Here is a 24778-nt window from a genome sequence, read left to right as displayed (position 1 = left end):
TAACTCTGTATTTCCTCCCAGTAGGGGGTTGTAGGAGGAGGAAGTGTTCCTGAGGTTAAGGGATAGGGCCTCGCTGCCCTTCCCTGGTGTGTGGCCTTGATTATCCTAATATTTGAGCTCTGATATATTCAGCTGAATCAGAGGGACAGGTGTGGTTGTGGCCTGGTTGGGGATCCAAGCAGCAGGAGGAGATAATAGCCCCTCCCAGCTTGTTATCCAGATTTTTCTCTTGCACTGGGGCCTAGCAATGCCCAGCTGATTAAAGGTTCAATCTCTCCACTGTGGGTCAGGGAAACTGAGGCTGTCTGAGGTACCATGCCCTGCCCCAGGTCTCATGGGCAAACAAGAGCCCTGGGTCTGGCTGGGTCCTGGGCTGGTGTCTCCGTCCTGCTCCCTGCTGAGAGTGGCTGGAAAGTTGCTTAAGTGGGGTAGCTGTGGAAGACTTCTGAGACTCCCTGGCTGGGAAAGAAGGAGGCTAGTGTCTGAGGCTGGGATACTGAGAAAGGGAGGGCCTCACTCTTCTCTCCTCTGGGAGGGGCCAGGCCAGAGCATCCCAAGCTTAGCACTGGCTAATGTGGTGTTGGCAGGAACAGCTCCCTGGAACCCTCCCTGCCCGGAATGAGAGGCCTTGCATTGGTGTGGGAACGTGTGCCTGTTCGCTGATAGCTGGCAGTGTGCCTGTCTCCCCACCACCCACACCAGGCACAGGTGACTGCTGGGACTTTACCTACATTGTTTCAGGAATGAGTATCTCCATTTGGCAATTATAGATGGGGAACTGCAGCGGTTGCCTGAGGTCACACAGGTAGAAGTGGCTGAGTGGGGACTGGTATACTAGTCTGCTGGTCTCCAGAGCCCAAAGGCAGCCTAGGGCGAGGCTTGGTCAAGGGTCCATACAATTCCTGCGTTAGTTCAATTTATTTATTCCACAGACTCCTAGGTGCTCTTGCAACCTGGTTAGAACACTGCAGTTGTTCATTGGCAGAAGGTGTGAGTTGTTCATTGGCAGTTGTTCAACGTGCACAACCTGCAGTGTGCAGAACCCATCTTGGCTGACGCACGTGCTCCCCAGGGCAATGTTAAGTGCACAGAGCTTTGCCGCTCCCCACTCCCAGCCTGCAACATACTTAGAGGCATGTGGAAGGCATGGTTTTCTCAAAGCAAGTGAAGGTCCTGAGGCCTGAAGAAAAATCCAGGCCTTCCTGGCTCTGCTACTTATTAGCTTTGTGACCCTGAGCAACCCACTCAGCATCTCTGTGCCCCAGTAAGTGACATGGGAACAATGCCCCTTCAGAAGGGAGTTAGGGTAATAGTGAAGGTATGCGCTCAGAGCAATGCCAGGTGCATAGTAGGAGCTTAACATACATGAAACCCCTTCAGCCACCCCACAGTGCACTGCTTCGGGCTGTGGTGCCTGGGGTGCCTGAGTTACACTTGGCTTGTGGCAGACAAGGCTGGAGGCAGGTGAGGAGTTTCTGCCCATCCTCCAGATATGCAGTGGGAAGGACTCAGGGAAGACCATGGGAAACTCTGAGAACAAGGAAGGACTGGAGATGGTATCCCTGACCCTTCCCACACATCCTCCTTGTGGACTCCCAGGCCCCAGAAACTTTTCCTGGCTCCACTTGGCTGCCCTCATGGGGGGAGGGGCCTCTTGCAATCCCTGCAATTCCCTCAAGGTCACCTGAGCTGGCTCAATCTTCTCTTCCTTCTCAGAGGCACGAGACAGTCCATTTTCCCAGCCCTGTCAGTGTCAGCAGCTAGTGTGAACCCTTAGGGAGCCTCAGGGGATCTCAAAGGCTGCTGATTGCTCCACCCATTGGTCCCAGTGGTGGGTGGTCTAAAGCCCCAAATACCCAGTTCAGGTCATGTTCATTTATCCTTCGTGTGCAACCTCCTTGTTTTTGATCCAGTCAGGAGCTGCCAGGGCCAAGCAAGGGCAAGGTCATTACTGCATCCCTGAGACTTGCCCTGGAGGGCTCCCAGTCTGATAGAAGAGACAATGGCAGTCTGGTGTCTTCTCTGCTCTGATAGAGGTAGCACATTACATGGGGTAGAGATTATTCCCAGAAGAGAATCCTGAACAAGCGTGGGATCCCAGGGAAGGTTTCCTGGAGAAAGAAATAGCTGAGTACTGAAGCCTGAGTAGATGTTCACCAGACAGATGAAGGGAGGGAAGGACATTCCCTACGAAAGGAACAGAGTGGGCCAAGATAGAGCTGCAGATGCTGGTACATGGAGGAGAGGTGGGATCAAGTCTGAAACCACAGAAAAAGAAGTAATGTCCAAGCCCAAAGGGCCAAGAAATGCCCATTGGGCTGTGTAGGAATGGGAGAAGTGCCAGGCCAATGATCTCCCCACCTCCTGGGGCTGGCAGTCATGGATGCTGAGCAGCCCCCAGCTTTCTAAAGTCAATGAGTAACTTTGGGGGCTGGGCAGGGCCGGGTCTGCTGCTGTGGGCCAGTGGTGTTTTCCACTCCTGAGCAAGCCTGGCTGGACCGCCTACCTGCTCAAGTGTCCGCCCTGCCCTACCCCACCCATCCCGGCCTGGCTAGTGCTCCCTGGAGAAGGAGTCCTCTCGCCTGGCGGCTGGACCAAGGGAGCCCGCCTGAGGCACCAGAGGGTGAGGTCCCTGGAGTGGAGGGGTGAGCAGGGCTGAGGCTGGGGGTTGGTGGTAGGGGAAGGACAAACACTGCCCTGTCCAGCCCCTGTTCGGGGAAGAATTCCCAGGAGAAGTTGGAGTGGTTGTCCATGCTCTGCATACTCAGCTCCAAGCTGAGTGCTGAAAATGCCAAGATGAGGGCAGGACTCCTGTCCCGAGGGGACTCTGTGTCTGAAGGATGGCAGTGTGTAGAAAAACAGGCCTCAAGACCCTGAACCTCTGTTCCAGGAGGGATTGTCCTGTGGTCAAGTCCTCTGTGACCTTGGTCAGGTCTTGCCTTTGAGGCTTTACCTGCAACATGAGGTGACTGCAGGAAGTGACCCTTAGAGTCCTCAGGGCCTTTCCAGATTCAAGTTTTTGGGATATTCAGGGCTGCTGGGCAATTGCACTTTGGGATCTACATACAGGCTGGGGAGGCTATGTTGGGAAGGAGACAAAGGTCTGGAGGTGAAACTCCCATGGAGATCCTTGTGGGGCCAAGAACCAAGAGGCAGGATGGCTGGGCCTAGGGGCCTAGGTGGGCCTGGTCAAGGAGCTGGATGCTACCCTGCAGGCAGTGGGGAGCCACAGGCCCCTCCAAGAGGAGAAAGTGGAGCACAGTCTGTCGTGAGGTCCCACTGGCTATTTGTGTGGAATGGGCTGAGGCAGGGGACAAGGATGAGAGTGGGTGGAGAGCAATGTCCAAGTGGGTGGGATGGGGAGGGGCATCTCTGGGAGTATAGAAGGACAGGAGACAGGAGGAGACCTGGCTGACTGCCCCATAGTGACAGGTAGCAGGAGGTCCAGCTGAAGAAGGGAAAGTTGCACCTGTGGGGCTTGAGGAAGCCATGGCTTGGGCTGAGTGGTGATGAGAGGAGGGATACTCTCTAGGAGGAGAGTAATGGGAGGGACCCCGTGCCTACTGATCCTGGGTGTACCCTCACTGCCGTGTCCTTCAGGCCCATCCTGACCATGGTCCCTGCCTGGCTGTGGCTGCTTTACCTCTCTGTTGCCCAGGTGAGCTGGACCCTGCTCGACTCCTTCAGATCCTGGCCCTGGGTGTTGGCACCATTGTCCCCCACTCCACCTGGACTAGTTGCACTGACCATGGAAGAGACTAGTTGTGGGAGGGCGTTCAGAGCTGGCTATAGGCCTGCTGTGGGATCAGGAGGTCAAAGACCAGAGGGTGGATGGGTTAAGGTATGGCCAGGCCTATGGAAGGGGCAGAAATTCCCCTTCCTTGTCAGCTGCCTGTGAGACAAGGTGAGAATCCTCCCCCAGGTTCTCCCAGAGGCCCAGCCTGCAGAACTGTATGTGGAAGTCCCAGAAAACTATGGTGGAAATTTCCCTTTGTACCTGATCAAGGTAAGCCTGAAAGCTGGGTGGGTTATCCACCCCCAAGTCCTGCTTCCCCTACCTCCAGCATTTTATCTCTTTCTTTTAATCCTGCTTCCCCAAGAATATGTGCTATAGTGAGTGAGTAACAAAATTTCAATTCCAGAAGAAAGTAGAGTTTTAAGTTGAAAAATAAATAATTGGTTGGGGCGCTTGGGTGGCTCGGTTGAGCGACCGACTTCAGCTCAGGTCATGATCTCACAGTTCACGAGTTCAAGCCCCACATCAGGCTCTGTGCTGACAGGTCAGAGCCTGGAGCCTGCTTCGGATTCTGTGTCTCTTCTCTCTCTCTGCACCTCTCCTCCTCTCCCTCTCTGTCTCTTAAAAAAATAAAAATAAATTTCTAAAAAAAAAGAAAAATAAACAATTGGTGGTGGGGTTTCAAAATTTAGAAAGGAAGGCAGGGAGTATTGGGGTGCATCAGGTACAGGGGAAAGAGCTCCGGCTTTGAATCTCAGTCCTATGACTTCATGGCTGTTTGACCTCAGGCAAGCGCTAGCCCTCTCTGAGCTTCAGTCTCCCCACATATATAATGGGGTCATTGGGTGGAGGGGCACCCCCCAGGCCTGGCTCCCACTGCCTTTACCTCTCTGTTCTCCCCAACAGCTACCACTGCCCCCTGAGGAGACTGAAGGTAAGATGGTGCTGTCAGGAAACCCGGACATGACAGCCGAGGGCCCCTTTGCTGTGGATGCAGGGTCTGGCTTCTTGCTGGTGACCAGGGTCCTGGATCGCGAGGAGCAAGCGGAGTACCGGCTACAGGTATGGCTGGGCCAGATGTAGAGGAGAACAGTGAAGGCAGGGCGGGGCACTGACTATCCTTCCCTGCCAGGTCACCCTGGAGACTGAGGACGGACATGTCTTGTGGGGCCCACAGCCCGTGCTTGTGCATGTGAAGGATGAGAATGACCAGGTGCCCCACTTCTCTCAGTCCATCTACAGAGTTCAGCTGAGCCAGGGCACCAGGCCTGGTGAGTGCCCAGGGCAACGGGCTAACAACAAGGTCATGTGGGCAATGATATGGGCAATGATGAGAGAGTAAAGAGGTGGCCAGACACCCAGCATAAGCACAGCATAAGCATAGCATAAGACACCCAGCATAAGCATAAGCATAAGCCAGGATCCAAGGCACCCCCCTCCTATTTCTGTCCCAACCTTCTCCCCCCACCCTCCTTAGAGTCCTCTGGCCCCATCCAGTCTTGGCCTCTGTTCACCTGAAAAGTGGGGTGAAAAGCTGTGGCTCCAATCCAGAGTCCTGATATGATGATGGATATGAAAGGAAGTACCAGGGAGAGATAGGGGAGGCTTGGGAAACCCTCCCCAACCCCTTCTCCTTTCATGGTTTGTCCTCTCCACACACACCAGGCATCCCCTTCCTCTTCCTTGAGGCTTTGGACGAGGATGAGCCAGGCACGGCCAACTCAGATCTCCGATTCTACATCCTGAACCAGGCTCCAGCCCGGCCTTCCCCAGACATGTTCCAGCTGGAGCCTCGGCTGGGGGCTCTGGCCCTCAGTCCTGAGGGTGAGCCTAAGCTGGGTGTGAGGAGGAGAGAGGTCAGAGAAAGCTGGGGAAGGCAGCATGTGAGCCGTAACAGTAGGATGGGTTGGAGCTAGAGATGAAGAAAGAGTATTCTGGGTGGAGAAGAGCAAAGCACAAGGCTTGAACCTTGTGCATGGAGAGAAAAAATGGTGTGAATGGAGTACCTCAGCCCTATACCCTGGACACCGGAGTCTAAGGGACAAGGCTAGGAGAAACCTGAGGGGTTGTAGCCCAGGATGTTGCTGGGAGACCTTTGGACTGATTGTAAGGGAGACCTGAACCTGGGAATTCAGACCAGAGGCACATGGTAGGGAAAGAAAAGCTAACCATATATCTGCCCAGCCAGTCACCCATTCACCCATCTACCACCCAACTGTTACACATGTAGTCCATCTATTCAAACATCTATGCAGATTAACCCATCCACACACCCAAATTCCCATGCACTTACTTGGTCAACCATCCATGCATCTAACTGGTCATCTAATCACTACCCAACCACTCATGTGTCCCTACCCCCAACCTAGTCATCCAGTCCATCAACTATTCATTGTGTGGATAGATATGGAAATGGCTTTGCAATTTTTCAAGTCCTGTTTGAGTGCTCACTATGGTGTTAAAAGTCTTACCCTTGGGCCAAGAAAGTATCCTGGACACCTGCCATATGCTTGGCTTTGTGTTTGGTAACTCACTGAGAAGGATGTCCTGGACTCCTGCTCAGCTGACCATCCTGACCCTTCTAGGAAGCACCAGCCTAGACCAGGATATGGAAGGGCCCTACCAGCTATTGGTACAGGTCAAGGACATGGGTGACCAGGCTTCGGGCCACCAGGCCACAGCCACCGTAGATGTCTCTGTGGTAGAGAACACCTGGGTGCCCCTAGATCCTGTCCACCTGGCAGAGAATCTGCAAGTTCCATACCCACACCGCATTGCCCAGGTGAGTAAGTGCCTGTCAGTGGCTGAAGTAGCCCCATGGATGGTACATCTGGGCCTCAGTCTTGAGATTTGGGGGGTGGGTCTGAGGCCCAGCTTGACCCCTGCTCCCCTCCTACCTATGTTCTTCCCTCGACTGTCCCCATCAGTTCCCATCATGGAGTAGGGCATCCAAGGCCCCAGAACCAGGCCCACAGCCCCTCACCTGCTATCCTCTGGCAAGCGTGGCTCTGGGCCCTGACCTGAGCTTGCCCTAGGTTCCTTAGGGGGAACAGCTGCCATCCTCTGCTGCCATGGGGATTGTCACCCGGGCTTGGAATGTCTCAGACCTTCTCGAGGAATGCCCCGGGTCTGGCCCAGCCTGAGAGGGCACAGAATAACAACCTGGTCATTCAGGCATTTTGGGCAGGGTCTGGGCTCGGACCAGGGCAAGGCCACCCTGGACTTGCTACAACAACGAGTGTCCCAAACAAAAAGACCCTACCTGGACTCCAGGGAGGATAGCAGCTTACCTGACGTCACACAGGAGCAGGGGCCCAGGCTCCCTACCCAGGCACAGTTGAGACATAAGAGCTGATGTGGGCTGTTCCTGCCCCTCATCCTGGGGTGCCCTTATTCTGTGACCCCTCCCAGGTACACTGGAGTGGGGGAGATGTACATTATCATCTGGAGAGCCAGCCCCCTGGACCCTTTGATGTGGATGCAGAGGGGACACTCTACGTGACCAAGGAGCTGGACCGAGAATCCCAGGCTGAGGTGAGGTGAGGTGAGGGGGAAGCCAGGAGGGCAGGCTGAGGGGTGCCTGGTCACTGTCCAGTTGGCTTCTGGGGGTGTCACATCCCCCACAGGCACTGAGGCAGTGGAAGAGCACCCAGAAGAGCTGGAGCTGGCCGCCGGAAGGGACCCAGACTGAGGCCAGGCTGGAACTGCCCTTGGCCTTCATCTGAAGACCCCCACTGTCCACCTCAGTACCTGCTCCAGGTGCAGGCTCAGAATACCCGTGGTGAGGACTACACAGAACCTCTGGAGCTGCATGTGGTAGTGATGGATGAGAATGACAATGCACCTGTCTGCCCCCTACATGGTTCCCCAATCAGCATTCCTGAGCTCAGCCCTCCAGGTGGGCTATGGGCCTTGTCAGGGGATGCGGGAGGGTTGAAGTCCTTGTGAACCATCCCATCTTGCTCTTCTCTGGGATGGGACCAACCTCAGGCCCCTATATCAATGTCCCTACCCTTCCATAAGTTCAGGTTCAGTCCAGCCCAAAAGAGGAGTGGGCAAAGTGAGGCCTGCAGATTGGCCTGTGGTCCCACCCAGGTGGGTACTGTCTTTACAGGCACTGAGGTGACTAGACTGTTGGCAGAGGACCTGGATGCCCCTGGTTCCCCAAATTCCTACATTGTGTATCGGCTGCTGAGCTCTGAGCCTGAGGAGGGAGCAGAGGGAAGAGCCTTCAAACTGGACTCCACCTCAGGCAGTGTGACAGTCGGGGACGCCCCCCTCCAGGCTGGCCAGAGCATCTTGCTTCAGGTGATGGCTGCTGACCTAGGAGGAGCAGAGGGTGGTAAGTGCCCTGATGGTGACCCATGTTCTCTCCCTCTATTTCTATCCTGGTCTCTCCAACATGTCCTCTCCTGCCTCAGGCCTCAGCAGCACATGTGAGGTCACTGTCACAATCACAGACATCAATGACCATGCCCCCGAGTTCACCAATTCCCAGGTAAGCAGGAACAGGGGAGAAGACCTTGGGAAGGCACTGATGAGGGGCTCACAGCCCCTCCACAATCTCTCCAGATTGAGCCTATAAGCCTCCCTGAGGATGCAGAGCCTGGGACTCTGGTGGCCACACTCACAGCCACTGATGCTGACCTTGAGCCTGCCTTCCGCCTCATGGACTTTGCCATTGAGGTGGAGGACGTGGAGGGGACCTTCGGCCTGGATTGGGAACCAGACTCCAGTCATGTCCAACTTCGACTCCTCAAGGTAAGGGGCTGGGGGGTGGGAAGGTTTACGCGTATACTCATATGCATGCACAAGTGTGCCATGCCCTGGCCCAAATAGTGACCCAGCTGCATTGGTTCTAGAACCTCAGCTATGAGGCAGCTTCAAGCCACAAGTTGGTGGTAGTGGTTCGGAGCGTGGCAGAGTTGGTAGGGCCAGGCCCAGGCCCTGGAGCCACAGCCACAGTGACGGTTCTTGTGGAAAGGGTGGTGCCACCCCCCAAGTTGGACCAGGAGAGCTACGAGGCCAGTGTTCCAGTCAGCACCCCAGCTGGCTCCCTCCTGCTGACCATCCAACCCTCAGACCGCATGAGCAGTCCCCTCAGGTGAGCCTTACTGGGCTGGACCTCCCCTGCTCCCAGGGGATGACCCCCAGGGCCTCAGAGGGGACTCACATTATCTGTGGCCTGGAATATTTCTCAAACCATGGCTAATGCCAAGGTTGTGACTCCTGAGGTTGGGTCAGAGCTGGATGAGCTGGACAGGCCATGGAGAGGAGTGTTAGGTGCTCAGAGGACACCTCCCCATGCTATCTTGAACTGGGCCCTCCCCCATGCCCCACCCAGACCGCAGCACAGATGAGGATGTTCCCTGGCCCCATCCTGTTCCTTTTTGGGGTGACCCAGGACTAGTGGTGTTGAGTCAGGCCCCCCAGGCTCTGATAGTAATGCCCACAGTATCCATGATTTAAGCCTTGTCCCTCAACAAGCCCCTGAAGCTGGGGAGGGAGACTAGGCACCTTGGGCACTGCTGCCTAGCAGTGAGTCACAGAGATGATGTGGAACTTGAGCAGGTCACATGGCCCTGGGGGTCCCTGAGTAAGACCCCATATATGGTTTCAGTGCCTCCCTGCCCCCCATCTTCTCTGGGCCTTAGGTTCTCCCTGGTCAATGACTCAGAGGGCTGGCTCTGCATCAAGGAGGTCTCTGGGGAGGTGCACACTGCGCGGCCCCTACAAGGTGCCCAGCCTGGGGACATGTACACAGTGCTCGTGGAGGCCCAGTATGAAGGTACGGCCAGGCAGTGGTGGGGCCTCTGGGAGGGAGAGTAAGCCTCAGGCAGAGAGATAGATGGGCAGGACTGAGCTTTCTTCCCAGGCTCCTTACTGGCATCTACTCTGCCCAGGCAGGAAAGAGGAGTGAGGGCTGGGGCCAATGTCAGTCTCTGAGATGCCTGCCCTTTCAGACCACCCTCCTCCCTCAGATACTTACAGTCCTCCAACACTGCCCCTTAGCCCTAGAGGGCCTCTCAGGTGTTGGCTTCAGATATAGGTTAGGAGCAGAGGCTGGGGGCCTGTGCAAGCGGAAGGAGTGCCAGGGGCTGTGTCTATGGCAGGTGAGCCAGAACTCTGAATGCCACTTTGACAGGATGAAAAGCTGGCCCAGGGGTAGGTATGTTAGGGCAGCAGGTCTCGGGTCTGGGCTGGACTGTCCTGTGGTATATGACAGACCCAACAGAGCTGAACTCCCCTACAGTCAGGGCATCTCCACACGGTTGGGCCATGAAACTGGTGGTTGGGGGCTTGGGAGGAGGTGAGGGGATGCCTGGCATCCAGAAAAGCACAGGAAGGTCTGACAGCTGTTTGGATAGTGGAGGGGGCAAGGTGCACTGTGAGGAGGAGACAGGCGTGGGGATGCTGATGGGGATGGACAGGAGGGGTAGAGTAGGGGAGGTGAAGCCAAGACTCAGCAGGGTGAGATCAATGGGCCTGGGGCTAGCTCAGCACTGCCTCCTCTGCAGATGAGCCGACACTGAGCGCCTCTGCAACCCTCGTGATCCACTTTCTGAAGGCCCCTTCTTCCCGGGCCCCAACTCTGAACCACGTGCCCACCCGACACCTCTGCACACCCCGCCAGGACCATGGTGTGGTTATCAGTGGACCCAGCGAGGACCCTGATATGGCTGGTGGACATGGTCCCTACAGCTTTGCCCTTGGTCCCAACCCGACAGTGCAGCGGGATTGGCACCTCCAGGCTCTCAACGGTGTGTGGTGGGGCAGCGGGGGAGACTGTGGCTAAGGCAGGAAGTGGTGTGGCACTTGGAAGTGAGATGCCCTTCCACTGTGAGGGTGGGGCTGGGCTTAGGGCCTATTCAGGCTACTGACTCTGGTCACTGCTTATGGTCCCAACAGGTTCCCATGCCTACCTCACTCTGGCCCTGCATTGGGTGGAGCCACGTGAGCACGTAGTACCCATAGTTGTCAGCCACAATGCCCGGATGTGGCAGCTCCCGATCCGAGGTAAGGCCAGGGCTCCGTGTGCCTGCAGTTCCTGAGGAAACCATTTTGATGCAGGGGGAGGGGCTGGGTACACATGAATGTTGGTTCACACGGACTGCAAATACCTGTGCATGCCTGCACATCTGTGATCAGGCGCACGGATGCTCGTGCACACAGACACACACATAGAGGAGCATGCTCACCGCCCCCCCCCCCAACACAAATACGTATGTGTGCACAAAATACGTATGTGTGCCGGCTGCACTGGGGCTGCCAAGCAGCTGGAGAACCCTCCCCCACCGCCTTTACCTTCGTCCCCTGCCCCCTGTCCCCTAGTGATCGTGTGTCGCTGCAACGTAGAGGGACAGTGCATGCGAAAGGTGGGCCGCATGAAGGGCATGCCCACGAAGCTGTCAGCCGTGGGCATCCTCGTGGGCACCTTGATGGCAATAGGTAATGGATGCTGAGCTCTTGAGTGGGGGAGGGTGATGGATGGTTGGAGTCACAGCCTCCAGATGCACAGTGCCCTGTCCCCTGATGCCCCCCAGGACTGGAGAGGGAACCCCACAACTGTCCTAGTCATTATGCTCCTGTTTCCTGCCATCACAGTCATCATCACCGTCATCGCTGATAACAGCATTTACTATTATATTATTATACGTTGGCTGTGCAATATAGGATTGTCACACTGAATTCTCCCCACAACCCTGTGAGGTAGACCCTGGCATCTCCCTATTTTCCATTTGAGGTCACTGAGGCTCAGAGAGGTTAAGTGACTTGTCAGAGGTTACACAGCCAGAATATGACAGAGCCCAGGTCTTTCCAGCCTATTCCCTTTAGTCCAAGCCTCCCTCTCTATCCCCTTGATTTTTTTTTTATCCCTATAGATTTTTTTCCTGGCTGTTTTTGTTGTTGTTGTTGTTTGGTTTTGGGTTTTTTTTTTTTTTTTTTTTTTGTCAATTCTACCACAATGCGACCATGTGCCTGTCTCTCAGAGATCCATGGGAACAACTCACTGGCTCCCGTATGACTCCCACCCAAACTGTTCCCCAGAGGAGGGGACTTTGGAGGTGGGGGTGTTCTGTGGCAGCTGCAGGCCAAGCAGTCAGGCTTCTTCCGGCACCAGGACGACAGCCAAACCCAGTCTAGACCTGGGGATGCTGTCTAGGAAACCTTGCTTCCTTATTAAACCAATACCAAAGCAGGCAGTTTTTGGTGGTGGACAAGTCCCATGGCCCCTTCTGAGAGCTGATCCATCCCTCTTGGGCCCCTCAGGCATCTTCCTTATCCTCATCTTCACTCACTTGAGCCTGGCAAGGAAGAAGGACCTAGATCAGCCAGTGGACAGCGTGCCCCTGAAGGCGGTGGTTTGAATGGTCCAGCCAGACCCAGTTGGGAACTTGGCCTTTCCATCTGAGTCCACTGGGAGGGGCCCAGGACTGCTGATCACCGGGGGCTAGGACAGTGTAAAAGCCCCTTCACTGCCCTAGAGTGGAGGCAACATCACCACACAAGTCTGTAGAGCCTGACCACTGACTTTATGGGCTGCCCATGGGAGTGCTCCAAATGGTGGCACATTTGTCCAATAATAAAGCCTCAGAGAGCAGGGCATGTGTTCTAAGGGGCTGCTGTGCCTGTGTCTGTCATGTGCGTGTGTGCATTACCCATGTCCAAGGTACCCATGTACCTTGAGTCTTTTCCCATCTCCTGCTGCACAGAAAGGGTCTAGGGGTTTGAGGGACAAGCCTGGGGTCCCCTTTGAGGAGGAACATGGGGACATCATATTGGTTTTTGGTGAAAACTTGAGGTTGGAGCAAAGTGGGTCATTTCTTTTTTAAAAATATTTATTTGGGGGTGATGCACACGTGCATGGGGGCGGGGCAGAGAGAGGGAGAATCCCAAGCAGACGCCATGCTGTCAGCACAGACCCCCGTGGGGGCCTCGAACCCATGAACCGTGAGATCATGACCTGAGCTGAAATCAAGAGTCAGATGTTTAACTGACTGAGCCACCCAGACACCCCAAGGTGGGTTATTTCTATGGGCATTTGGAGACCATGGCTGCAGCCCCTTGCTGGGTCAACTCTGACTAGGTGACGGTTGAGGAGGATGTCCTTGAAAGTGTATTCTGTGTTTTCTGGGACATCATATTTGCTAGGGGAGGGCATCAGTGAGTCCATGTCCTGTGCTCCTGTGTGAGCACACTCCTGTATCTGTGTGAGTCACCTTCACCTACACATGAGTGGACAGAGGTCCCACAGTCTTAAGTGGGGCCTAAATAGGGCTGAAAAGAAATCATGAGGGCCTAATGTGGCTGGAACGAGAGAGGTAAGCTTGGGAATGGGTCCCTCTGCCCCAGTGTAGGCCCCAGAGCACCTTTGGATTTCATATACAGGCTGGTGAGTACATGAGGGGCTCTGCAGAAAGTCAGAGAAGGGGCAGCACTGGGAACCCCCATGGCTCACCCTGGAGTTCCCCCCACCCCAAATGAACCCTTTCCCCTTGCCCAAGATTAAGCCTTGGCCCTGGTGCCCTGCTGAGGCCGACCTCCAATCCCTGACCCTTGACTGGCCCCAGACACATGCTGATCTCCTATACACCCATCCCAACAGTCTCTGGGGAACTAGGGTGGGACTTGCTGTCCCAGGCACCCTTAGCTGATGATGGTAGATCACGGGGAAGGGAGAAAAACAACCTCTGTGAGGCCCAGTCCCTATTTTTAGGAGATAATCTCTCCACTCCTGGCAGATTCTGTGGGATGGGGGCCAAGCGCAGCCAAGAGAGATGGGATGGGCATCCTGGCTGGCCTCTAGAGCCTGACTCAGGGAGGATCCCCAGCCCAGGGATGAACTCTGAGGCTGGTCCCAGCCATTCTCCGCCCAGGGCGTGCACACGTACACACACACACACACACACACACACACACACACACACTCCCCAACATGAGGCTCTGCCAACTCGGTCCAAGCAGAGCTTCCTGCTCCTCTCCCAGGATCCTCTACTCCTCCTGCACCCACTTAGAAGTCTCCAAGGTGCAAAGCTCTTTGAAGGTGGCATCTTATCTTCCCACCAACCTGAAAGGGCAGGATTATTGGCCCCATTTGCCAGTGGAGCTTCTTCTTTTTTTAAAAAAAGTTTGTTTGTTTATTTATTTATTTATTTATTTATTTTTGAAAGAGACACAGTGCAAGAAGGGGAAGGGCAGAGAGAGAGGGAAACACAGAATCCAAAGCAGGCTCTAGGCTCTGAGCTGTCAGCACAGAGCCCAACATGGGGCTCAAACTACAAACTGTGAGATCGTGACCTTAGGTGAAGTCAGATGCTTAACAGACTGAGCCACCCAGACGTCCCATGCTAGTGGAGTTTCTTGAAGGTCAGAGAGGTTCGGGGCTGCAGCTGAGAGTCTTGGAAGCAGAGTGCAAGGTGGGACTATCTGGCAGAGGTTCAAGTTACCTCTCCTGAAGTGTCCACAGCCTTCAGCGGGCCTCTGCTCCCACGAAATCCCTGAGAAGGGCATTGGAGATCATCTGGGCCAGTTCCTTTTTGTAAAGTTGAGAAAGTGAATCACAAAAAGGTAAAGAAACCTTCCCAAATTCATCCAGTCAGTGGGATGTAGCACCTGAGCTGGAACCCTGGAATCACCCTGCTCTCAGGTCCTTAATTCTGGATGGAGAGATAGGTGGATAGGTGGGCGGGCGGATGATTGGCGGAGTGAATGGGTGAGCAGGTCGGCGGATTGTAGATGGGTAAATGGGTGGATGGGTTGGTAAGCGGGTTGGTGGGGTACCAACAAGGGAAGAGTGAATGACAGGACACCGAAGTGAATTAAGGCACCTGCCCCAGTTTGAGGGATTTTGTCTTTGGCTTCCAGGCCCCAGGCACCCTCTGACTGTGTCAGTTTTGGGGCTGACCATAAGGTCCATAATCCCCAGGGATGCAGGCTCTGTTTCCCCTAGAATCTGGGGACATAAGCCTCTCCATGATCCCCAGCCTATTTCCTTGCTTAGAGGAAAGCAAGTGTCAGAGAGGGGGTGTGGCTTCTCTTGGGTCACAGAGGGAGAGAAACAGAGAGCTGGCACTGGTCTGTGGGCTTGGCCATGGGTCAGTGAGTGTCAGTAGAGATTACACTAGGGAGGTGGGCCTCATTCTGCAGGCAGGGCCTAGCTGCTAAGACAAGGTGAGGGAAAACCTGTGGCTCAGTATGGGTCGAACATATGATCCAGGCTCTGCCCCATCTTTGCTGTGTGTTCCCACATGAGTCGCTTCATCTCTCTGAGTCTTGGTTTCCTTGTTAATAAGACGGGCTTCACAAAAATGGAGTTACTGAGAGGACAACATGAGATAATCACCAGAAAATGTGTTTAACACAGTTCTGGGCACACAGCAGGAGTTCAGTACATGTGGCTTTCCTTGGCCCACAGACTGTGGGGGGTGGGGTACCTACTACAGATGCCTACAGCCTGTACTCTCACATTCCCCAGGGGCCCTATGAGGGCCAAGGTTTAGGAAGGGAATATGAGGGGCACCTGGGTGGCTCAGTCGGTTAAGCGTCTGACTTCAGCTCAGGTTCTGATCTCATGGTTCGTGGGTTCGAGCCCATGTAAGGCTCTGTGCTGACAGCTTGGAGCCTACTTCAGATTCTGTGTCTCACTCTCTCTCTGTCCCTCCCTCCCTTATTCTCTCTCTCTCAAAAACAAAATAAACATTAAAAAAAGAAAAAAAGGAAAGGAATATGAAGGGGAGCCCCAACTCTGGCCCCGACATGGCCCTGCTGGGTGACCCTGGGCAAGACACCCCCCTTCAACCGTTGGCTCCCTGCCAGCTCTAAAGCTGTCTCTAGGGGATGTTGAGAGGTCTTATAGGGTTCAGACTGGTCTAGAGCTTCAGGGAGTCACAGGGCCTGCCCCGGTGGGGAACTCATTCTCCCCCTCTCCCAGGCCCCTTCCAGAGGCACAGGGCCAGATCAAAGGGACCCAGCACTGAGGATTGGGAGGCGGGCTTGGAAAGAATGTAAACATGAGGATATTTTTAAACTTTTTCCAGCCCCAGAGATTAAGGCTCTTGAAGGGAGAGGCCCAGAGACTGGTCTGGCCCTCACAAAAAAAGAGTGTGGGGACCTCTGAGACTCCCACCCCACCCACACCTACCTGTACCCACCCCAGCACTCTAGCTTGCACCCCAGGGCAGTTCTTCCTCTGATTTCATTTCCAGAGGTCCTGCTGCTGCGGATAGCATGTTTCTTCTTCTTTAAAAAAAAAAAAGAAATTTTTTAATGTTTATTTATTTTTGAGAAAGGGAGAGACAGAGTGCAAGCTGGGGAGGGGCAGAGAGAGAAGGGATACATAGAATCCGAAGCAGGCTCCAGACTCCGAGCTGTCCACACAGAGCCCGACGCGGGGCTCAAACTCACGAACTGTGAGATCATGACCTGATCTGAAGTCAAACGCTCAACCAACTGACCCACCCAGGCGCCCTGGAATAGCATGTTTCTAATGAGATGTGGGAGGGCCCAAAGGGTTTCTAGGGTTGTGGGGGCCTACCTGGCAGGGCTAGTGTTGAGGGGAAGATGAGGAGGGGAAAGAGGCTGGGAGCAGAGGTGAGGAGGCTGGGGGAGGGCCTGGGTCCAGGTCTGAGCTATGCAGTGAGTCAGGCTGTGGGAGATGTAGGGGCCACTGACATGATGGTGGTTGGGGGTGGGGGAGGGCTGATTACCCCCAGGTGTCACAGTGACTCAGGAACTTGGACACAAAGCTCCCTACATCTCACCACTCTGGATGTCACGGTGACGCTCACCCTGGGTTCTATGACAACAGCCTCTTTTCTCTGAGTGTTGCAGCCACCCTCGCACACTCATGCTACACAGTGGAGCACACCCACAGGAGTGTCACAGGGAGACTCAGAGAGGGGACTCAGTCACAACATGCCCCCCCCCACCACCTTGTGATCATATCCCAGGCACTCCCACAACTTTACCCCATCCACATCCCCGCTCATCAGGAAGTCAAAGGGTCAAAGTTCATGGGGTATTTGATGGCCAGCCTGTGGTTACCAGGACAATGAGTAGAGTAGCCGTAGCCCCAGGAGAGGCCTTGCTGGATGTTTCCCATGTTCCAGGGGTGCTGCTATGCCGCCTTCTGCTTATGGACCCAGAGAGAGACAAGTGTCCAGCTCTAGGTCACACAACTCCTCAGTGGAGGGAAGGGTTCAGGGCAGGCATCCACAAGGTAGCGTGCTGCCTTCCAGATTGCATCCACTGAGGCAGCAGAGACAGAGGACAAGGTCTGATGCTGTCTCATAAGATGTTGTGGGACTTCGGGCCCAGGACGATGCAGGAGCTGGATGGGGCCAGAACTGATAGGACTGGGGGCCTGGTACCTCCCTGAAGACGTTGCCGTTCTGTCCCTGTGTGCATGCCCAGTCTCAGTTGCTATTCTTACCTACTTAGTGGTGGCCACAGGGTCAGAGATAGTGGCTGGGTGGGAGGGAGTCATGAGCACCAGCCCCTTATCTGACACATTCTCTGGAAACTTGGCAGGGACTGTCAGGCTTTGGGGACCTGGGCAGGGGGGCATTGGGATGGTCACATGAATACGTTTCGGGGGATGGGCTCATTTGGGACAGGGCCCCGCACCAGCTGCCTCTCTGACGGCCAGGCAAGTCCCATCAGAACTGGGACTTCCAGTGGGACTTCCTCCCATGTGGTCATCAAGACCCACAGGTCGTCCTCAGCTTCTTACCCAGTCCCAACCATAAGACACAACCTTGAAGCCTCTGATGCCCCTGAAGACAATGTGTTGGTTTCCCTGGTGAGGCTGTAGGTGGAGGCTGCCTCTATGAGAAGAGCACAGTCCTGTGAGCACAATACTGTGAGTACTGTGTCCTGCCCACTTCTAGGCTGTGTGACCTTGTGCAAGCTGCTTCCCCTCTCTGAGATTCGGTTTCCTCATCCCTTTTCTGGGATGTTGTAAGAATGACAAAGTCCAGTTGTTAGGAATCCGGGCTAAGGGCTGCAAATGTGTGTGTGTGTGTGTGTGTGTGTGCACATGTGCACGCACGTATGCTCTGGTGGGCCGCCAGGATGGGGAGAGGGAGGTGCATAGGTCCCCCACCTTGGAGACTCCCGCCTCATGGATTTTCCATTGGCACGTCGGCACCCTCTCCCCCAAAATAGGCCTTAAGAGCCGTGTGCGACAGAGCCCAGACTGAGGGGACTTTTTTTAGCTGCCCTTTGATTGTCAGCTCTCAAACGGCCACTATTTCAAGCCCCAACGCCTACAGGAGTAGGGCCAAGTGGGGGCCCAAAGTCAGCTCTGTGGGCCCGGCTGGCTCCTGGAAGGCATCCCCTAGGGGGCTAGCCACGCCCTCTGACACTCAGCACTGCCTGTCAGGAGAGCACAGCGTCCCCTGTGTATTGGGCTGAGGGCTTGTCCGGCTGCCTCCAGGGAAGCTGCAGACCAGGCAAAAACCAACCTCATTTACAGAGCTCACCCACAGGCTGCTGGCTACCACTGCGAAGAGAAAAGCACATTGTGGGGATTAACTGAGATAATACAAGCAAAGCCCTTACTTAGTGCAGGGGCTGGCACATCACTGGCCCTCGAAAAATGGCAATAGCTACTATTATTTATTAGTGTCATGACAGTTACAGTCATTCTTGTTTTTGTTGTTACAGTAACATTTTTATCTGGTTTCCTTCTGGTCTTTTTTTTTTTTTTTTAATGCATATATCTTATGTTGCTGAGTTCAGGTAACAATACTCACCCTGCCCTGGCCACACACACACCTGGTTGCAGCAGAAAGGAGCCCCTCTGACTCTACTGGGGTACCATCTATGCATCCCGGATCCCTGAGATTGCACTCGACCTTTCTGAATGTCTGGGGTATAGCTTATGTCATCTCCAATACCATCAATCCCTGCCCCATAGGATTTCAGGGCTCCAGATTTTGAAAGTCAAGTTCTAAATGCTGGATCCCCATATGGCTCCTGCACCTGGATTCTAGAAGCCTCTGGATTAAACCTACAGAAATGAGCTTGTTTTCACAGTTAGATGTGAGGAAGAATTTTCTGGCTGTTCAGGTGCATAAGGTTTGGCAATGGGTCATGAGGAGAAATGAAGATACTCTTGGCTTCCTGGTAATAGTGTGTGGTGGCAGGGCAGGGGCGGGGGCATGAAAATGGGGTTTGCCAAGAAGAGGGGGAGAAGGGATGGGGTAGAAAGCCAGATTCTGGGAAGTGACTGGGAAGGGAGACACAGGGAGAGTGGCTGAGCCAGGTTTCCCCCTTCCCTTCTGGTGTCATTTCCCAGCAGGGCAGCAAGGTCAGCTAGGGTTGGGGGGTCACATGTTCCACCCTTGCTCCCAGTGGTTACTGCACAAGGTGAGACTTCCTTGTTACCCGAAGGACAGAAATAGGTCCCAGGTGATGGCCAGCAATCCATGCCCAGAACCACCAGGGTTATTCTGAGAGTGGCAGGCAAAGAGCCAGGCCAGGCTTGGTCAAGTGGACTGAGCTGGAAGTGACATCCTTGGCCTGCAGGTTCACCCTGCCCTTTCAGGAATCCTGAACAGGATGTGGGAACTGGAGCCATCCTCAGGCCGACCCTCGATAGGTGGGCTTCACTCGATTCCTGACTCAGCTGTGTGACTTTGGGCAAGCCACTTGGCATCTCCAAGCATCAGCTTCCTGCTCAAATGATAGGGATCTTAATCCTTGCCTCTCAGGGTAGTTGAGAGAACTCTGTGAAGCTGACAGATGTGATCAATATATGTGTGAACCTCCATTTCTGCTGTCCCAGAGTGCAAGCCTTGGGGTCCAGAGAAGACAAGGGGCTTGTCTGCATACCCCAGCTGCCAAAAGGCCTCTTACCCACCATTCTGAAGGAGTCAGAGTCAGGCACAAAAGCACGTTTCTGGAAGGGCTTGTGGGGATTTTCCAGGAAAAACTCCATCCAACTGGAGAATTCCATTCCCAGCCCTGCTGCCCAGGGCTCAGGCTAAGGAGGGGACCGTCTGGTTCATTCTGGTTCTGTCCAGCTCCTGCTCCTCGCCTACAAAGTCCAGGTCAGGGTACCTCAAACAATGTTCTTTCACTGTTTGCTGTGCAGTGTGAGGGGTCTGAGGCTCCCAAGGTCCTGCTCGAGGCCCCAGCACAGGACAGTACTGGGTTCACAGTTGGTCCTCCCCTGACTCCTCAAGCCTTCCAGGGGCCCTCCCCTTCCCTCATCCACATGTCCTAGCATTTTCCCTGGAGCCAGCCCCTGCCCTCAGGGTCAGCCTCGATGGATATGGACCAGCCAGTGTGATGGACGCTGACTTAGGGAGAGATGGCGCCTGACCCAGCTCAGGGCGTGGGAGCTGACAAATGGAGCTGAAGTAGGGAAGGGTAGCCGGGCTGGGACAACTGCCTGGGCAAAATCTCAGAGGACTGGGACATGCTGTGGCATACTGTGACATTTCTGTGAGGCTGGAGCACAGGTTTGAGGGAGTCTGATGGGCACTGAGGTCAAGAGTGGTAGTTGAACTTGACTCAGTTAGTTGCTGAGCTGGAATTGGAACAAGTTGCTTTCCCAGCCCAGGCCTCTTCCTTCACAGGTACTCCCACCAGGGTTTTCCCAGGGTTTGGCCAGGAACCAGGTGTGTGGGTGGGGAGTAGGGAGGTGGGAGAATGAGGGGGGTGTGGGGGGTGTGGGTGGGATGAGGGGGGTGGGGAGTCCTCTCAGCAAGGGGGCCAGGCTGCCAAATAGGAATCTCAAAACATAACAGGGTGTTACAGCTGGGCCCAGGGGAACCCAGCTCAGCTTGCCACAAGGTGGCCACTTCTGGGATATTCCTGCACCCACAAAATGCACGTTCTGCCCACAAAGTTCTCCAGGGAGTCATTGGAACACTCAGATCTGCTGGGAGCAAAGCTCTTGGAAGGTCCCCCCAGGGCCCTGGGTACTCCCAGACCTACTCTGTCATTTTATTTCAACTTTAGCCCAGCACCTGTGCCCTCTACAGCTGCAGCCACCTTCTTCACCCCTGTGGAGGGGAACATGGCTCCCCTCCACCCTGCAGGCTGGCACTAAGGTTTATGAGCCAGTGCAGAAACCTCTGAGAGCCACATGGGTGGAAAAAGTTAGCCGGTTCTAAATCAGCCAGCCTCTCGGTGATCTCATCCCCTTCCCAATATAGTCATACTCCCCTCCTCCAGCCCCTGGCCCGTGGGCTAAGTCACGAGGGAGCTGGTGGAGGGGGCATGTGTGAGGGCTGGGGGAAAGGATTTTCACTTGGGGTCACACTGTACATTCTGTTTCATAATGTGGTTTCCCATCCCACCCCCACTTACAGTATTTACATTTAGCAATTTCCTGTCTAATAATAAAGACTGCTTTTTAAACTGTCACTTAAAGTCCACCAGATGGATGCACCAGAATGTCTTTGTCCAGTATGTTGAGGAAGGACATGTCAGCAGTATTCAGTTTCTCTTTCTTAACCAACACCAGTGCCACGGCCATTTTTGTTCAACCCCCCTTATGCAGTTGGCTGACCCTCTCCCTCTCTTTCTCTCTCTGATAAATTCTGACAGGTGCTGGGCGGGAGAGCAGGCTTCACAGTGTGGGTGAATAGTTCTGGGCTCTCCCCCAAGCCAGAGGTTCCAAGCCCAGGGCAGGGGTGGGGTGGGGGGGGGGCAGAGACCAGTCCAGGGCCACCAGGGCAGGAAAGCAAGGCAGGCTGTGATCTGCTAGTCCCTCCTGCCTGCTCGAGACAAGCAACCCCTTCCCTCCCTCCCCCACCCCCCGCTTCCACCTGCTCTTGCCCTCCCAACCCCCACAGGCCAGGCTGACCAGGGATACAAGTAAAGGCCATACACAGAGGCCGTCTTGTGTTGCATGCACACAGCCCCACTCCAGGCAGAAGCAGAGGGTCCAGCCTCAGGATGGGACTCTCCACAGTCCATCCAATCCACATCTTGCCAAATACTCCTCTGGCTTCTGCTAGAATGCTTCCACGGACCAACAGCTCACTCCTTCCTGCCAGGCTTTAAGGAAATGGGTAGAGCATATTTTTGTTTGGTTTTTTGGTTTTGTTTTGTTTGTTTTTTATCAGATGAATAGGTATTCAACAGAATTGCGTGATTGCTTAGACAATCACATGAAAGCTAAGAGGAAGTTTTGAAGTCAGATACCAGGGCTCGAAACTCAGCTCCACATTTACTAGTTTTGTGACCTTGAGCATATCGTTTTTCTTTTCCAGGCTCAGTTTCACCATCTGTAAAATGGGTTCATAATATTTGCTTCGGGGCATCTGGGTGGCTTAGTCAGTTAAGCGTCCAGCTTCAGCTTGGGTGGTGATCTCAGTTAGTGAGTTCAAGCCCCCCGTCGGGCTCTGTGCTGACAGCACAGAGCCTGGAGCCTCCTTTGAGTTCTGTGTCTCCCTCTCTCTCTCTCCCCTTCCCCTGCTCATGCTCTGTCTGTACGTCTGTCTGTCTCTCTCAAAAATGAATAAACATTAAAAAAAATACTTGCTTCATAGGGTTGCCAGATTTATTGTGAGGGACTGGTTCATGTGGTTATGGAGGCTGAGAAGTCCAACACTCTGCTCTCTGCAAGCTGGAGACCCAGGAAAGCCAGTGGCGTGGTTCCAGTCCAAAGCTGAAGGCCTAAGAACGAGAGGAGCCAATGGTGTAAGTCCCAGTCAGAGTCCACAGACCCGAGAACGGGGAGCACCAGACGTCTAAGGGCAGAAGATGGATGTCCCAGCTCAACGGACAGCATGTTTCTGTCCTTTTTGCTCCATTCCAGCCCTGGGTGGACTGTCTGATGCCCACCCACTCCTTTACTCAGTCTACTGATTTAATCTCTTCTGAAAACATCCTCACAGCACACTCAGAAATAATGTTTTACCAGTTTTCTAGGCATCCCTTAGCCCAGTCAGGTTAGCACATATGATTAACCATCACAACCATCTCTCAGACTTACCAGTTATCAAGACTGCTGCACACTAATGTCAATCCCCAGGGTCACAGTTGCTAAGTTCAGCCCAGATTCAAGAGGAGGAGAATTAGACCCTACAGCTCGGTGGGAGGAGCAGCCAAGAATCTGTGGTCATCCTTAAAACTGCCACAAGGAGCAAGAGGTGGAGGGTTCCAGGCTCCCTGCCAGGAGTGACCAGGGAGCAGCCTGACTCTTGGAAGACGTGACCTCAGGTTATGGAGGAAAGACCTCTTTCTCTTCTCTCCTTTCTCCCTGCATGACTATGGTATCTGCACACCTGGGGAGGAGTCCAAGGAGGCAGGAGGGGGAAGATGCTGAGCTTTCTCCCAAGGGTGAGGGATAGCCTGGAAGGTATGGAGCAGATGAGTGATACATAATATTTGGGTCTGACCCAGATCACTCTGGCTGCCTTGTGCTGGGTGGAGTTGACTGGAGGGGCAGCTGCTGTGTATGGGTGGGAGGGTAAAGGTGGTTTGGACCATTCTTGGGGCTGGGCAAGAGAAAGTAGACCCCCCGAGCTGCTGGGAGGGTGGCTGAGGGGACTGGCTGCAGGAAGCAGGAAGAGGAGGTGGGAAGCATTCAGAAGTGAGGGGCAGTCCACAGAGGGGAACATCCACAATGGGGCAGACTGGAAAAGGTAGCAGCTACTTCCTCCCCACGTAAAGCTCACCACCTGGCTCTGGCTGTCTTAGGTCCCCAGCAGCCCTCTTCCCACAAAGCAGGGCTGAGTGATTACAGGACAGGGTCCTTCTCCCACCCCACATTCATTCCAGCCCCAAGGATGTCTGGGGTCTGATGAGGCTCCCTGAAAGTTGTCCCAGGCTGCAGTCCCAGGGAGCCCCTGCTCTGGCAGGGCAGTGCCTCAGGGCCTCATGGAATATGATCTTCCCACTCCAGCTGCGGCCGGCACCAACATGGCCAGATGGCGACATCTAGAGGCAGCTTCCTGTCTCACATGGCTTCTCGGCAGAATCCCACAGCAAAGGGCCTGCGCTGGAGGTGCCAGCCAAGCCGAGGGCTCCCCATTGGAGTTCCCATCATCCTTAGGATCGAGTGAGCCAAAAGGCAGAGCTCAGAAAGGCCCAGCCACTCCATGCCTCCATGCCAAAGCCCATTTTGGAGTTAGCAAAGCCCTGGAAACGCCAAATGAACCACCCGTGGATACTCTCCCCTCCCAAAAGGCAAGGACATGTTGGCTTGATGATGTTCCCCTATCCCCCTACCTGCTGCACACCTTTGTCTCAGAGGAAGGGTCATCCCAGCAACTCAGCCAGCCTCTTGTCACAGAGCCAACCCATCATCTCCACCTCGCAGCCAGGTCCATCCTGTGCCCTGAGTCCCAAATGAGAATTCCTCTCCTTAGCAATGCCTTTAAAATCACTTGTTCATTTCCATCTATCCACACCCGCAGTTTTTCTGGTAACAGAGCTCCTGACCCCTCTCCTCACTTTTACACCACCACTCACAGTTTTCCTGCTACTCCTCTGACCTCTGTTTTGCTGGTTCCTCTTATCTGCTGCTCCCTTAATCATCCACCCATCTGTCCCTCCCCCCAATCCTTCTTCACTCATTCTACAATCAGCAGGACAGGAACTACTTTAGGGCATTGAGTAGCAACAAGTAAAATAAAAACAAAAAATCTATAAAGATGAAAGAAATAGCATAAATTTACTTCCTCCCCCTGGAAAGAGCCCAAAGAACTCAATTTTTAAAATTTAATTCTGTTTCCCTTGTATTTTTTCCCTTGTATTTTTATCGTGTTCCGAAATGATGGGGTATTGGAACACATATGTTAAGTATATCTAGCTTGTTTTCAGCACCACCTACTTCTCTATCCCATCCCCACCCACCCTGGGCCAAAATTGTGCAATGAAAAGATTTTTCATGCATCATGTTCCCTTTCTAAAGGGGCCAGTATAGGGACAAGTGGATGGTCTGTGGACTCAGTTCAAATCCTGGCCCTACCATGATGTCAGGGGCAAGTTTTTCAGTCTCTGGGCTTGTTTTATGTCATGAAAAAGAGGGAAATAGCTCTTCCTGTTATCCTCATCAAACCTCAGACATCCCCTTTT

The 24778-nt window shown here is 54.1% G+C and overlaps 1 protein-coding gene across 5 annotated transcripts; it reads left to right on the top strand.

Annotated features, from left to right (window-relative positions):
* The first annotated feature begins 136 nt into the window (after positions 1 to 136).
* CDH16 (cadherin 16) lies at positions 137 to 24425 on the top strand. 5 transcript variants are annotated; one of them, XR_002150051.3, is made up of 19 exons: positions 137 to 2623; positions 3601 to 3658; positions 3923 to 4006; positions 4643 to 4798; positions 4869 to 5007; positions 5402 to 5560; positions 6322 to 6518; positions 7148 to 7270; positions 7484 to 7634; positions 7851 to 8078; positions 8158 to 8234; positions 8309 to 8497; positions 8599 to 8840; positions 9391 to 9524; positions 10255 to 10497; positions 10646 to 10753; positions 11069 to 11185; positions 22246 to 22396; positions 22731 to 24425. XR_002150051.3 is itself a non-coding variant. In XM_019819850.3 (18 exons), the coding sequence occupies exons 2-18, from the start codon at positions 3614 to 3616 to the stop codon at positions 22263 to 22265; spliced, it is 2412 nt and encodes an 803-aa protein (XP_019675409.2). In that variant the 5' UTR covers positions 137 to 2623; positions 3601 to 3613; the 3' UTR covers positions 22266 to 24425. The 5 variants fall into 5 exon arrangements, 4 of the variants coding, with proteins under 4 accessions (XP_019675409.2, XP_003998158.2, XP_019675408.2 ...); XM_019819850.3 differs by having other exon boundaries at positions 22246 to 24425; XM_003998109.4 differs by lacking the exons at positions 22246 to 22396; positions 22731 to 24425 and adding an exon at positions 12008 to 12356.
* Positions 24426 to 24778: the final 353 nt, after the last annotated feature.

This window comes from Felis catus, chromosome E2 (genome assembly GCF_018350175.1).
Source record: "Felis catus isolate Fca126 chromosome E2, F.catus_Fca126_mat1.0, whole genome shotgun sequence".
In the NCBI taxonomy this organism is placed as follows: domain Eukaryota; kingdom Metazoa; phylum Chordata; class Mammalia; order Carnivora; family Felidae; genus Felis; species Felis catus.
This window is presented reverse-complemented; position numbering and strand designations above follow the sequence as displayed.